The 14798-nt window shown below is 45.4% G+C and overlaps 3 protein-coding genes across 4 annotated transcripts in view; 2 read left to right on the top strand and 1 right to left on the bottom strand.

Annotated features, from left to right (window-relative positions):
• LOC119450274 (UDP-N-acetylglucosamine--peptide N-acetylglucosaminyltransferase 110 kDa subunit) overlaps positions 1–4555 on the top strand; it is a 29792-nt gene extending 25237 nt beyond the window's left edge. Inside the window, exons 10-11 of the mRNA XM_037713687.2 lie at positions 3507–4081; positions 4381–4555. Of these exons, the coding sequence (XP_037569615.1) occupies positions 3507–4081; positions 4381–4531 (726 nt within the window). The 3' untranslated portion in view covers positions 4532–4555. The remainder of the gene's footprint in view (positions 1–3506; positions 4082–4380) is intronic.
• Positions 1–5933, top strand: part of LOC119450276 (UDP-N-acetylglucosamine--peptide N-acetylglucosaminyltransferase 110 kDa subunit) — a 52366-nt gene extending 46433 nt beyond the window's left edge. Inside the window, exon 12 of one of the 2 annotated variants that reach the window (XR_007466396.1) lies at positions 5890–5933. The gene's annotated coding sequence lies outside the window, so the exon portion shown is untranslated. Of the gene's footprint in view, positions 1–4561; positions 5280–5889 lie in introns of those variants that run through there. The other variant, XM_049665763.1, reaches the window with a different exon arrangement.
• Positions 5366–14109, bottom strand: LOC119450281 (zinc finger CCHC domain-containing protein 10-like). The gene is made up of 3 exons (XM_037713703.2): positions 13886–14109; positions 13641–13796; positions 5366–5656 (listed from the first exon to the last, which is right to left on the bottom strand). Exons 1-3 carry the CDS (start codon positions 13903–13905, stop codon positions 5383–5385), a joined length of 450 nt encoding a protein of 149 aa, XP_037569631.1. The 5' UTR covers positions 13906–14109; the 3' UTR covers positions 5366–5382.
• Positions 14110–14798: the final 689 nt, after the last annotated feature.

Raw genomic sequence — 14798 nt, 5'->3', positions numbered from 1 at the left:
GAAATCGTCGCCGCGCTCCGGACGCTGTATGTGCGAGTGAAAGGGCGCGAGGGACGCGCGCTTTCACAGGGAGCGAACACACGTCGAAGAGTTTGGCGCTGAGCCGTGCTCCCTCAAGGGCTGCAGAAGATAGCGCCAACCTTTCCCTTTCCCTCAAGAACCACTTATCACGTCGAAGAGCAAACGCGCGTTCTGCGCCGTGCTCCCTGAAGGGCTGCAGAATTGAGCGTCTCTTTCCTCCTTTCCATATACAGTATAGACCACTTATAACGTAACCGCTTATAGTGCAGGACAGGATATAGTGCAGTCTTTTCAGACTCCCGTTAATTTTCCCATAGCACTCCATGTATACACGTATCGCTTATAGTGCACTTGCGGGAAACGAAATACCGGTTACAGTGCGGCTGCGTGGGAGTACGGAAGTCAGCGGAGACGACGAACGCTCCCCTCAAACGGGCGCCCCAAGGAGTGCCCGAGGAAGAAAGAGAGACGAAGTGGAGGAGAAGGGCACGTGGTGCGAACGAACAGCCAGTGAGGCTGAAACCAGAATCTTGAGTGCGAGTCGTGAAATATCACGGCGCGCATAGCGAGCCAGCGCCGCGAAACTGCCGCCGGCCAACGCGCGCTTCACGATAACGGCAGCAAACGAAACTTCAGGGAGCGGGCGGCGCCGGCACATCACGGCGAAGGGCGCATGCGGAGACCGTGGAATGTGAGGGAGAAGAGTGGCAGGGAAGCGGATTTCGCCTCGGCAACTCCGCCGCTTCGGTGGCTCACCTCGCCCTCTCTCGTAGCTCCCTCACTTTCGACTGTCACCGTGCGCGCCCGCCGCCGTGAAGGCGCCGCCGCTCCAGCCGGCCCGGCGCCAGCTCCCCCGAAGTTTCGTTTTCTGCCCTTATCGGGAAGCGGGCGTTTGCCGGCGTGGGCAGTTTCGTTGGCCGGCCTGGGACAGCGCCGCTGCTTCCCTCTGCGCCGTAGCCGCAGCGTGCAAGGTCAACACGTGACTAGAAAGTAGAGGAAGCATAAAGGAGAAAGAAGGGTTCACTGCCACTTTCTACACGTGGCTACGGTAGCGTGGCTGAGGCGTCGGCACGTACACGCACGTTCCGGCGCAACGCAGAATCGGCGACCTTGCCATTTGAGAGAGGGTGAAATGTCCGCCGCGTTTTTATTGCGATAGCAATTATATGGACACTTCAACCGGATTTCTGCCGTAGCCGTCGCCGTGAGGTTCCGTATAGATTCCAAGGGCGATAAAATCGTCGCCGCGCGCCGTATGCGCGAGCGAAAGCGCGCGGGGGACGCGCGCTATCACGGAGGGCGAACGCACGGCGGAAAGCAAACGCGACCGTCCCGCGAAAGGACGTTGGGGTATGGGAGGGAGGGAGGCGGGGCGGCGCTGTGCTCCGGCGCCAAAGGCGTATCTTACCACTCAATCTCCCACACGAAAGCAAGAAACGGGAAGAGGGAGGGAGGGGGGGCAGCTTCTCCTCTGCCAACAACTTCTCTGCCCGGCGGTCGCCCGCACCGTCTCTTATCTCCTCACGGCTCTGACCTTTGTATGGGCTGTGCATTTGCCGCTCAGTTTCCGTTGAAGCGACAGACCGCGCGAACTTGCGCTTGCTGCCAGCGTTTTGACAGTCGTTGGCTGCGGTCATTCAATGTGATCTATTCATGTTTGCTTGTGCGCGCTGACACCACGATTGTTAATTCAGTTAGTAAGCCAATGTGTCCAAGTTTATGCAGCCGATAAAACTACTATCCCTACTCCGAATAGCGCTCTACTAATTTGCTATCGCAATCGATGCTTCGCCTTTCGGGCGAAACTGCGAGATTTTTTTAATTCTTTTTCTTTGTTTCGTTCGCGCGCGACATTGAGGGGTCTCTCCTAAGCTTTTACTCTATGGCGGTGCCGGAGCAATGCCGGTCGGAGGCGCCGCCGCGTGATTCGGTTCGAATTAACGAGATTCGACTGTAAATTGAATGCAAACGTTCTAGCCGCATTCCTCGACTGTCGCATACGCGTGGCGGCTCGGAGCACATGTTTGGCATATATGCGGGCCTTGAAAATTGTTGCTTTAGTTATAGTGCGGTACCGCTTATAGTGCGGATATTCGCGACTCCGGCGACTTACGTTATAAGCGGTCTACAGAGCAAACGCAACTTTTTCCGTTGCGCGAAAGGCTGTGGGGGGACGGGAGGGAGAGAGGGAAGGCGACGTTTAGCTGCGGCACCAAATACGTATTTATGTAAAAACGCCGTGCGCGTTCAGTGCAAACGTGGGCAAAACGCCGACGGCATCGGCAACAGTTCTGCGCGTTGCTGGTGCTGCTGCATGTCCAAGTTTATACAGCTTATAAAACTACTATCCGTACTTCGTATAGCTCTCTACTAATTTGCTATCGCAATTGGTGCTTCGCCTTTCGGGTGAAACTGCGACAAATTTTTTTCCCACGAGGCGGTAATTTTTAAACGCGCTCCGAAGTTTCGTGATCGTCAAAGGAGAACGAAAAAATGACCGCCGCTATCGATGGTTTGAAACGCCGCTTTCGAGACCTTCCGCGCCGCTCACGGACACACTGCGCTATCGGACGTGAAAGATAAACTATATTTAGTTTTCTAAGCAGTTAGCTTTTTTCCTGCCAGGCGGTGATTTTTAAACGTGCTGCGAAGTTTCGCGATCGTCAAAGCTGAACGCAAAAATGTCCGGCTCCGGAAACGGTGCGCGCGCTTCGGGAGATCGCAGATATCGCGATTCCACTGCCTCTGTGGCTGATCTGATCGATACATCGAATAGCAGTGAGTCAGAGAACGCTGACTTTTCGTCGGACTTTGGTGCCTAATAGAGGGCAATACATTTTGTATATCTCATAATTTTCATAACATTGTTTCCTTAGTAGATGCAAGTGTCTTTACAAACTTTGTTCAATTTTATCGCACAAACTTGATTTTAAGAATTTATATCTTTTTTATGACATACATCTCGTTAATAAATCGTTTATGCCTGAAAAGTGTATTCATTTTGCTTTGTGTTTATGTATTACATTAAATATTGAGTGCAGTAGTTGCCGTAACATACAAAAGACATATTTTCCCCATGGTAGGGAAAGAGTTAAAATACATGGCTAGTGAGCGCATAGCATAGCAAATGTGTGGCCAAAAACTGTCGATACCTGAAGCTACTAATGTAGTTTCTTTGATTCTGTGTTCCTTTATCTCATCTTGCACTGAATGGCCAGACCTAGAAATAGCAGTAGTGTTTGGCTCATTTTTAACAGAATTGATGCATTACCATGGTCCTGTAGGTAAGATTTTCAGTCTGCTAATGGCCACACTTTCCGCTTTAGCTAGCAGAGACAGTTTTGTTTTGTGACATTCATTCACTGTAATGTTGAAACATTTGTATTCAGAAATAGAGAGCAGGAAGCTGAATGGGTTAGCATGATAAACTAGACAAATAAAATTGATTCAGGGTCTTACAGTGGGCATGACACTGAACTTCGCAGGTGAATGGCGTGATGGTGCACAATGGCTTGGCAAGCACCCAAGTTAACACTCGAGCGGCTACTGGCGAGGAGGCACCTCGGGCGATCCTGGTCACATGCCGGCAGCAGTATGGTCTGCCTGAAGATGCGGTTGTCTATTGCAACTTCAACCAGCTGTACAAGCTGGACCCCGCCACGCTGCGCATGTGGGTGAACATTTTGCAGCGCGTACCGAACAGCGTCCTCTGGCTGCTGCGTTTTCCCGCTGTGGGCGAGGCACACGTGCAAGCCTGGGCGCGAGCTGAAGGGCTCACGCAGCCGGGCCGCATCATCTTCTCCAACGTGGCTGCCAAGGAAGAGCATGTGCGTCGAGGGCAACTGGCAGATGTGTGCCTCGACACGCTGCTCTGCAATGGCCACACGACGGGAATGGATGTGCTCTGGGCTGGCACTCCTGTTGTCACTTGGCCGGGGGAGACCCTAGCATCGCGTGTGGCTGCCTCTCAGCTCCATTGCCTGGGTGTGCCTGAGCTGGTGGCACGGTCTCGCCGCGAGTACCAGGACATCGCTGTGCGGCTAGGAACAGATCGTGACTAGTAAGTGTTCAAGTGTTGTTTAAAACGAGGACGCTAAAGTTATTGATAAAGAATTTTTTCAGAACTACTAGTCTTTATTTCATGGGAAGAGGTTGTTTACTAGAAGTGAGAATGAAGGACAGGCTACCATTCTCTGAATTTAATGCTGACACCCCAGAGCCATATGTCAGTGTAATGTCATGGTTATGTCATCATGGGGACGAAGGGAGCTTCCTCCCGATTGTTATAGCCTCGCACTCATATGTCCTCCTTGCATTTCTTTGTCTGCATCTTTTGAGAGTCTTTTGTTTCATTCACAGCCTCAAAGCCATTCGTGCGAAGGTGTGGGCAGCCCGTATGGAGAGTCCCCTGTTCAATGTGCGCACCTACACATCAAATTTGGAGAATCTGTTCCTCAAGATGTGGGCCAACTATGAAGAAAACAGGCCTCTAGATCACATCATGGATTGAAATCAAGCATCATTGACACCGCAAGGCCACCAGCGCAACACACCCTGTGGTGCGACGTTGTGACCATTGCTTCAAAGCATTGTATATAAACATTATGAGGGCAGACTGCCTAGCAGACACTTACTAATCTTGCTAGGCTTACTTAAGGGGAGACCCTGCATCTACAAACTTATTTCTTATTTCTGAGTAGATTTTGATGAAACTTGCAGAGTATGTATTTCCATGTGCTAATTTAAGACATACATTCAGTTTTCTTACATAAGATATATTTCTAGAAATCTGAAAAATTCGTAACTTGCTTGGAGGTGCACTATTTACTAAACTGTATGTGGTGTAATACATATCGGCATATAAAAATGATCTTGAGTAATCAGAGTATGCAGAGGTACAAGAATTAATGCAACCAAAGTTATAGCATGTCAAACTTTTTAAAGTGTGGACCCGTAGTTACACCCAGGTCAAGGTATTAATTTTTGGAAAATTTCTGTCATAATATTTCTCTATATTATATGCCTATTGCAATCTGTATTTGTCTACCTTTCTGATAAAAAGATAATTATTGTGATAGGATATGCAGAAGGAGACATATCACTCCAAAGCGTTGACACCGCCAGAAATGCTGTTTTGAGAAAACAAGGAAAAACATTCCACAACCTGTTTATGATGATTATAGCAGAGGCTAAATCACTTGAGGATGATACAGGGATCCAATCAAGCAAGAATAAATGCTCTGCACCAATCTGGAGCAATTGGACACATAAAGATATTTGGGCCAGTCTTCGGCTCCGAAAAGCAGGGTCTCCCTTTAAGTTGGAAATAAAAGTCACTGAGAAGTTTCACATCTGTGCCTGTCATTTGACTTTACTTCGCTTTGGTAGTGGCTTTTTTGAGGTAGAGCTTGACGAGGAGGATGTGCTACTGCTACTACTACTGCTGCTGCTGCTACTGGAGCTGCCACTACTGCTGGAACTGGAACTACTGCTGCTGCTGTTGCTGCTACTAGATGAGCTGTTGCTGCTGGATGAGCTGCTGCTAGAATCTGACTCGTCTCCACTGTGAGACTCTCCATCTGAGCCACTGGAAGACTTTTCGGAACTTCGCCTGGTGGGCTGTACAGGTTTCTTCCTGCAATTGAAGAAAAAATCTTAAGCCCAAAGCATGTGTAACAGTAGCAAAAAAAAAAATAAACAAAAAAACAACAGTGAATGCAACTTTGGAAGGCTGCATCCATCTCACAAAATGCCAGCAATGGTGGACAGCTAAGTACTCGTATTTGCAGAGAATATTTGAAGCACTGCGTGAATCGCATGTTACTGTATGCCCCCTCCCTTCAAGCTTTACAGGAAAGAATAAAGTGTGACCATCACTTCAAAGCATTGTATATAAACATTATGAGGGCAGACTGCCTATCAGACACTTTTTAAGCTTGCTAGGCTTAAGGGGAAACCCTGCATCTACAAACTTCTTTCTGAGTAGATTTTGATGAAAATTGCAGAGCTTATGTATTTCTATGTGCTAATTTAAGACATACATTGTTTTCTTACATAAAAAATGTATTTCTAGAAATCTGAAAAATTTATCAAAGTTCTCGATGCACAGAAAACATTCAAAATTTGGTACTTGTAAAGTCCACACATATTGCAAAACATAAACCTTGCTTAGTCTGAGACTCAACAAATTCGTATTAAGAAGTCTTGCAGATCCCACATGCTGTGGGAATCTGCAAGCAAAGTTTTCCAGCCCTCTCTGCTGCACCAGTGATTTGGCGCCAGTATCGCGGCACCCCCAGCATGCATGTCGTGATTAGTTGGTCCAACCAATCGACCCACACGCTGCCTCTCACATCTGTCTTCTCGCACACTGGTACTTTCCCCCTTCTCGCCACCCACAACTGCCTCTTCACAGTCCAACCACCCATCGACCACAGCATCTAAACTTGTCGGACAGCACTGAGATTAAGTAACATCCGCAGCAACTTGGTCCATGTCATCACAAGCCGACTGACTACACTAAGACACATTCGTTTAAAAAAATCCGCCTGCATTCTACCCTGCGAAAGTGGATGTACAGCAAAGCTGGTGTGGACAAGTAGCACCGCCCCAACTGACGTTGGACGACGTTTCACAAGCACCACCACCACAAGTGACGTACGTGTGCGGAAGTGCAGCATACATGTTCTTCTAGGCCATCCGCCAAGCGCAAGTGCCATTTTGAACTAATGTTTTAAAGTAAATTGCGTTGGAAAATGTGTAAAGTACGACTTACACACAAGCTGCAGACGTGATAGCTTCGGATTGTTATTCTAATATACGAGAAGACATAAATCTGTTACGCAGAAAGAGAAAGATAAAGGCCTTTTCCAGCTGCCGTTTGAAGGACTGTCCGAGTGGTCGCGATGGCTAGGTGGCAGTACCATTAGTGCAGCATACACTCTCATTCTTGTAGGCCCTCCGCCTAGCGCAAATGCGTTATTGAACTAATTGAATTTCTCAAAATAAGATGCGTCAGAAAATTTGTAAAGTACGACTTACACAGAAGCTGCAGACATGATAGCATCGGACTGTAATTCAAATGTACGAGGAAACATAATTCTGTTACGTGAAAGCTCAAACACAAAGCCTTCCAGCTGCCATTTGTGTTTAAGCCCACCGCCCGGCACAAGTTCGTTATTGAACTAATTGGTAATCTTGAAGTACAATGTGTCAGAAAATTCATAAAGTACGACTTAAACGTAACCTACAGACATGATAGCATCGGACTGCAATTCGATTATCGGAGAAAACAATTCTGTTACACGGTAACTCAAACAAACGCCATTTCCAGCGGTGTTTTTTGGGTGAGCACACCACGAAAAGTCCGGAGGCTAACAGATTCGCACTAAAAAAAAAAAAAGCCATGTGCCCCATTCACCCTCACTGACCGGCCATAAATACCTGATCTGAACAGGCCTTGCAGTCTTAGTTCATAAGATAAAGCACTACTGGTCCTCAGCTCAACGCAAAGGATACTCAGGTGGCCTGTACCTGATTGACCCTATTTGATGGCCATGTACAGGCTCTCAGGTCAGGCAGAGCCTGTGCAGTAGTGTGCAATACAAAGAATGTAACAAGATGCCTCATCACACCCTTCAACCTTCTGCCCACATCAGTGCACCAATGGTGCTGTCTTGCTGCTTTTTCCACCTCTGGTGAAGCAGCAACGTTTTGGCTCTTGCTGTGCCACTGACAAATTACCATATCCCATTTTGATTCTTCCCAACCTTCCTGAACAGTTCTGACGTGTATCTTCTCTTGCTTTCATACCCTGTAACACTTCACTTCTTTACCTTCAGTTATCTTTGTCTCCTTTCTTACGTGATGTGCTTGCATACATTCAAGAATGTGCAACACTATTACAGCATGTGTGCAGTCTGATCAGATATGTCTCCTCTATAGAATTAGTGATAATGTTCAAGAAATTTCTGATACTGTAGGTGCACCTTGTGCCCAGGGACAATTTGATAACAGTAATGAACCAGCGAAAACAAATACCAGCAAAAAGTAAAACAATGACGCATGTAAATATTGGCTTTCATCTGCATCTCTGGTACACTTGTGGTTATGAGACACTGCATATACAGTGTTCCAAGCTTCTCAAGTACAATACCTACTCCCCGTTATTAAATCCCTGTTATTATATCTGCCCATTTTCCCCTGCACATATTAGGTTACAATGCCTTTCAATTCATCCTTATTTACACATAGGAACAGGTTTTCCTGGGTGCTACACACTTGAACATAGAATTCCTCTGCTGGCTGACATGATCTAAGTTGATGATGACATTGCCCAGTTTCTTTCTTACTGGTTTCATGGTTTTTCTTTTCATTACTGCTTCTTAAACCTTTCCAATGTTATAATGGCACCTAATCATCTACTTGCTGATCAGTTTTGACAATTCAGCCAATCTGACCTAATCTCTTGGGTTTATGATTGCCGTGCATTGCCATTTCTTCATTAGGTTCATTGCTGCTTGGGAAGCTCGCCTGGTACCTGGCTTGCTTCTTTACACCTGACTTAAGTGAGGCCTCCAGAATTATTTTTGTAACAATCTCGCACATAACCTGTCTACTACCCTCATCCTGCTTTTCTAAAGCTCCATATTTGTCCACAAGCACAAGCCTGAATTTCTCATTGTTTTACTGACTGCCACCAAGTTGACCTGCTTTTTCCCCGACTGATATTTCCCCTTTCTCCAACTCGAAGTCAATCTTGGACATACTAGGCTGTGATACCGCACCATGTTGGAATCAAAACAAAGCATAAAGTCAATAGAGAGTTCTAGCTTTCACTCTTTATGAAAATATCGAGTTATAGCAAACGCGGATGCCAGTAACAACACTAGTAGTGACATCTTGTGACGCTCTGTCCAACAACACGGCCGTTAATATTGCTCAGTTACTGCAATATTAACTCTGTGTCCTCTCTGGTTAAACTCTGCACCACAATATGGCACCATCAAATTGGCTGCTCACGCTTACACCAGCGGTAAGCCAGCCTTCCGTGAACAGTAATTACACATACGGACAAGCCAAAACTCTCCACGATCACTTTGCATTTCTCCATTTCGGATTTTCCATGTGAATTCCAATTTGTGCATTACTAGAAAAAGGCATTTAATGTTCGCAATGGATTTCTTTCCGCAAACTCTACCAACATACTTTCTGTACTATTTCTACACTTTATGTGATAGTTCACAATTTCTTCAGTTACCTCACAGGCTCCCAAAGGAGTGTTGCGTGAGAGTAGGATGCAGGGAACTAGCAAAAAAAAAAAAAAAAGGGGGAGTACAAAGAAATTGTACAACGTTAGCGGGTAAACATGATAGAGCAAGTATCTAACAATATAAATAACACAATAAAGAAAACAAAACGACTGTGTGAAGTAGTAAAAAAAAAGGAGTGCCATGAAATTATACAAATGGTAGCGGGTGAAGATGAAAAATAAGTCTAACAATTTTAAACAATGAAAAAAAAAATGAAAAAAAAAACCATGTATACAACTTTGCTAAAGGTAATTTAATTACTATTTAGTGCGCAGTAGGGTTAGTTGTGATGAATTATGGAAATAATATGTATAAGTGTGCTTTGAAGGATACAGGATCAAGAATGTCAACTATGTCATTTGGTAGGTTATTCCAATGCTGAACGACACGCGGTAACGTGGATGAATTGAAAGCATTGGTTCGGCCAAAGATAGGCTGAAAACTGAGATGATTATGCAGACGCCGAGATGTACGAGATTGACAAATGAGTGGCAGGGTGGACGGGCACGTGCTATGGAATATTTTGTGAAACAAGCAAGGCAATGCTATGGTTCTTCGTGATTCAAAAGATGAGAGGGATAAAGATGACTTAAGGCTAGTCACGCCAGAGTCGCGGTGATAATCTCTGACAATGAAGCGGGCGGCACAGTTTTGGACTAACTCAAGAGTCGTGATTAGGTAAGCTTGATGAGGTGATCAGATAATTGCCCATGACTACAGTATAGTGTGTTCACTGCTAATTCGACATTCTCACAGAGCCTTTCTTCTTCATCATTATGGCTAAATGCTGATATATAGATCCATACTACCTTTAATTTACAGCTCTTATTTACCTATACAATATCCTCTGCCTTAGAGTTAATGGTGAAGAATTCATCAATGTTGCTCACAATACTTTTATGCATTTCAAATTCTGTCCTGTATTCTCTTTTATCCAGAGGTCTCTGTTGTAGATGTGCCCATCAGTCAGTAGTGTATATGCCTCACCAGCTCTCCTAACCTCACTAAGCCCTATGACATTCTATGTAATGCTTGATAATTTCTCAAAGAGAACTGTCAACCTAGCATCACTCAATAGTGTGTTGAACATTGCCAGGTTTAGTTTTCATTGGTGGCCTGTGCATGTCCAGAGATACTTTGCACTCTCTGCTGCGCAAGAAATGTGATTGCCACCTTGGTCAAGTGCGCTGCAGGCATAGGCGGTGTTCAAGACTTGGTGGCCATGGAATGTTTTTGGTATTTACAGTACACAAATACATGGCCTTCGAGCTTTCAGTTACTCTGACAGCGGTCACTGTGGGGCGCGTTCCTATTGGGGACTGAGGGCTGCAGGTTATTTGCTCAATTACTGAGCTAAGATGTTCAATTTTTCTTCTAGTGAGGGATTGTCTTTCTGTCACTCAGTGGGCCTTCTTAACATGGTTGCACATACTATAGCAACTCTGGCTCTTGGCATATTCAGAAACAAATACCTTGAAACTGGTGGTGGTCACAGCATTTCTACTAATTGGGCATGTCTTGAGAACTGACTAGATTCAAATTCACAGTTGTAATACGTACTCTAACGCAATTATTAAAAATTTAGTTAGTAAATGTGGCTGACTTTTTATCTGCTGGGGTTCAACCTACAAACTTGTGCTCGGCAGTGAATGCCATCCACTGCGGTGAGTAAAATAAGTTAGTGACCTCAGTGGCAACTGTCACGAAAATCACGATGTCCACCACTGCTACGAATCTTGGCTGGCAAAATGTTCCTCGACTCTTAAGTATCATCCTGCAATACTAACAGGAGACAACCATCAATAAAACACCTGGTATATTGTTTTTACTGTATCAGATGCACAGCTATCAACTACTGCTTTCTGTTTTGACTGCATCTATCTATTTAAACTTCGTATGTGGGTGATCAACTGTTATTGACATCTGCCTGAGCATTAAGGCAGATGACAATGTAGCACTCTCTTTTTTTAATTGCATTTGAATTGTGACACAGTTGTACTTCGAACAGGATCAAAACTGTTTATGTGACAGAGATATCACTAATTCTCGAAACTTATGGACTTCAGTAGTGCATTCCACCTATGGAAATGGATCCCATGGAACCACGCAAATAACTGGACGCAATAAAATCTAGTAACTGCTGCAGGGTTTCAAAGCTGTTATGGGGACACATTGGAACTGACTGTGACGAAGTGTTTCTTCCACTCTGAAAGGATTGATTGAAAAGATGTCTCAGGCTTTTGAGTATTATGGGGCAAAAACGTCATTGAAATAAAACATTATGGCTTGCTTGCTTTTCTACATATATATACAGTTAAACCTGATTATAATGAACCTCCCTATAACGAATTCCTGGATATAACAAAGTTTTTCTATTCCCCGCCGTGACTCCATAGAAGCACATGTATTTGAGACCTCTATGTAACGAAGTGGCAGCGGGAGACCCCCTCGAAATAACGAATTTTCCCCACAGACAGCCTAGAGATTTCGCCCCAAATTTTATCATTTTTGCGTGAGCAGCAACCGGAAGCACCTTCTCCGCCGCAACAGAATGCAAAGTGGCGGCGTCACGCTTGGCGCGCTCAAATTCACGGCGATTGTGAGGCGAGAGCGAGCGCACGTGTGCATGCGTGCAAGCGTGCGCGAGGCGGGTCTGCATCCTTCGACCGGGTGATCTTGCCGCCGCGGGCGTGACCTTTCCCCCTCCCTTCATTCAAACCTGAACCCGCCACTTGCTGCAGCTGGCCTAGCCCGCCTAGCCCGAGTGCTATCAGCACTCTCCTCTTCCAGTTGATACTGCCGAAGGAAAAAAAAGAAGTTTTTTTTTTTTAACACGCCGGCAGCGCCACTCTTTGGTTGATGAGGATGAGTGCATCGACGAAGAAACTCAAGATATTGACTCTTCAGGACAAAATGGTTACGGAAAACGGGTGCAGTGCACGTTACAATCGAGGGTGCGTTAGAATCGAGTAAATACGGTAAGCATTTCTTTTTCAAATTTTCGTGCAGAACCTGCATATAACGAAATCCTCTTTAAACGAAGTTTTTCGGGAATTTGTCAATTTCGTTATATTCAGGTGGCGGTTAATGAATTGAGATGGTATATATATATAACTTAATTACTAGTGGTGGTTAATGAATATATATATATACACAGCGTGTTTCAGCGAACACTTTCATAATTTATTTAAGCATGCCTGTGGCAGATTGCTCAATTCTAGTTAATGAGCTGGTCTATCCGAAGAGGCGGACATAATTTGCAAAAAAAATTTAAATGCATAATCGACTAATTTGCAAAAATTCACTAATGAAATTTCTAACTAATTACCTGATGGCCCATATTGCAATTTACAAGTTGTAGCTATGGAGTTCGGAAGGCGGATCCACTTGGAATTAATTCTCAGGATTCCACCAGTTTCTAGATATTAATTCCCGAACTTTGCGGAGAAATGCATTGGCGTTCCAGTTAATTTTGTGCTTCAATGCATAAAGCGACGTTTTCTTAAGAAACTAACTGCACCCGCATTTTAATTTGCATTTTGCAAACTAACTGCATTTTAATTTCTTGTGCAAGTAATGTCCGCCTCTTTGAGTAGACCAGCTCATGAACTAGAATTGTGCTATCAGCCACAGGCCACCTTTAAGAATTTTTGAAAGTGTTTGCTGAAACATCCTGTGTATATATATATACAGAGTGTCCCAACTATCACGCAGCACGATTTAAAAAAAGAGGAACAGCGTTACGCGAAGCCAACCTAGTGCGTATTGTTTCCAGTACAGTGGAGTAGCTGCCAGTAAATTTTTCGTTACTGAGATTTAATTAATTGTAATTAATTATCTAACTAGAGAAGTATTGTCCTAATTATCAAAGTGTCAATGAGAAAGTTGTAGAGCAACATGAAAAACTCCCGATACAGCTTTCTGTTGCTCAATACGTGCTACATAAATGTGTTTTTCCGAGTGTGAAAGAAGCCCACGAATACACGACTGGCCGCTCGAGGCACTTTGCGTGTATTCGCCGGCTTCTTTCATGCTCGGGAAAACGTAGCACGTATCGAGCAACAGAAGTCACTTCTCTCTCTCTCTCCCAATTAAAACAACGTTACTTTGCGAACACCGCGCGTCACGTACAGCACCTGTCATGAAGTCATCGCTTTTTAGCGCTGTATTGTGTCACTACGTAAGTACACACCGAACTTGTATTGTGCCACTACGTAAGTACACGCCGAACTTCTCGTTTCCCTCTGCTGCAATCAAATTACGCAAACCCGGAGTACGACATGCGGTCGGCCGTCAAACAGTACATACAGTTGCACTGTGCTTGCTAGGAGTTGTTTCTTCACGTTGTTTTTGAGCATTGTCGTCCTAGAATCTCTGTGAACATATTTGCGCTTTCCAGTGCACTGATAAGTCCAATGGCCGAGTTCGAGGCACTTCTGACAGCGCACACCGGACAGGTTTTCTCTGAGAGGAAAAAAAGAAAAAGAATGCCACAAGTCAATCAGCAGTTCGGAGCCGAGTTTGAAGAGAGGCTGAAGCAAAAGCGCACTTACACTTTCTTCTTCAACGGCATGTCGGATCGAAAGCCGTGCGACCTGATCGCAGGCAACCGAAATGTGCAGGTTATGTGCCTACTGTCAGGCAGGACAGAGGTAGTGTTCAAACGCCGGCTTGCGCCGTTAGCGTCGCACAAACGAAAAAGCACACTTCAGCGCAAAACGCCAGAAGACCGCTACCATGTTTGTTTTGGTACGCTAGACCAAACGATTCAGTGACCCAGTGAAGCCGTATGTTTGGCACCTGGAGGGCCTGCTGGTGCAAATCCCAGAAGTAAAATTATACGTGCATCACTAGCGGCGTTATATGGAACGACCACGACCTACTGGAACTCCAGACCTGCACAGATATCCGGCTTCTATGGGAGCTGCTTGCGCCCACTCTCGTTCAACCGGTGGCCATAGGTGGCGCTTTTATAACCTGTTTATAAAAGGTGGCTAGGTGGCGTATGCCACCGCCCGATTTAAAGGGTTCAGCCTCATCCATCCATCCATCCATCCATCCATAACTTCGGCACGAGAAAAAGCGTAGTTCAGACCACGACCTACTGGAACTACAGACCTGCACAGATGTCCGGCTTCTATGGGAGCAGCTTGCGCCCACTTTCGTTCAACCGGTGGCCATAGGTGGCGCTTTTATAACCTATTCGTCTGCTACTCGGCGGGTGGCTGGGCGGCGTTCGAATGTGTGCGCCTGCTCTTCTGTAGCGGGCTGCTAGCATATGTGACAATTTCTTACGAAGACAACAGCTAGTATGTCAAAATTGTTTAACTGTACTCATTGTAGTGGCATGTAATAACACGTAAAATATTACACGAATTCTTTCTCGGTTTGCCATTATGCGGAAATTTCGCGCTGCTCCACACAAGAAAAAAAAAAAGTTGTCGCAGTTTCACCTTAAAGGCGAAG

This window comes from Dermacentor silvarum, chromosome 4 (assembly GCF_013339745.2).
Source record: "Dermacentor silvarum isolate Dsil-2018 chromosome 4, BIME_Dsil_1.4, whole genome shotgun sequence".
In the NCBI taxonomy this organism is placed as follows: Eukaryota; Metazoa; Arthropoda; class Arachnida; order Ixodida; family Ixodidae; genus Dermacentor; species Dermacentor silvarum.
This window is presented reverse-complemented; position numbering and strand designations above follow the sequence as displayed.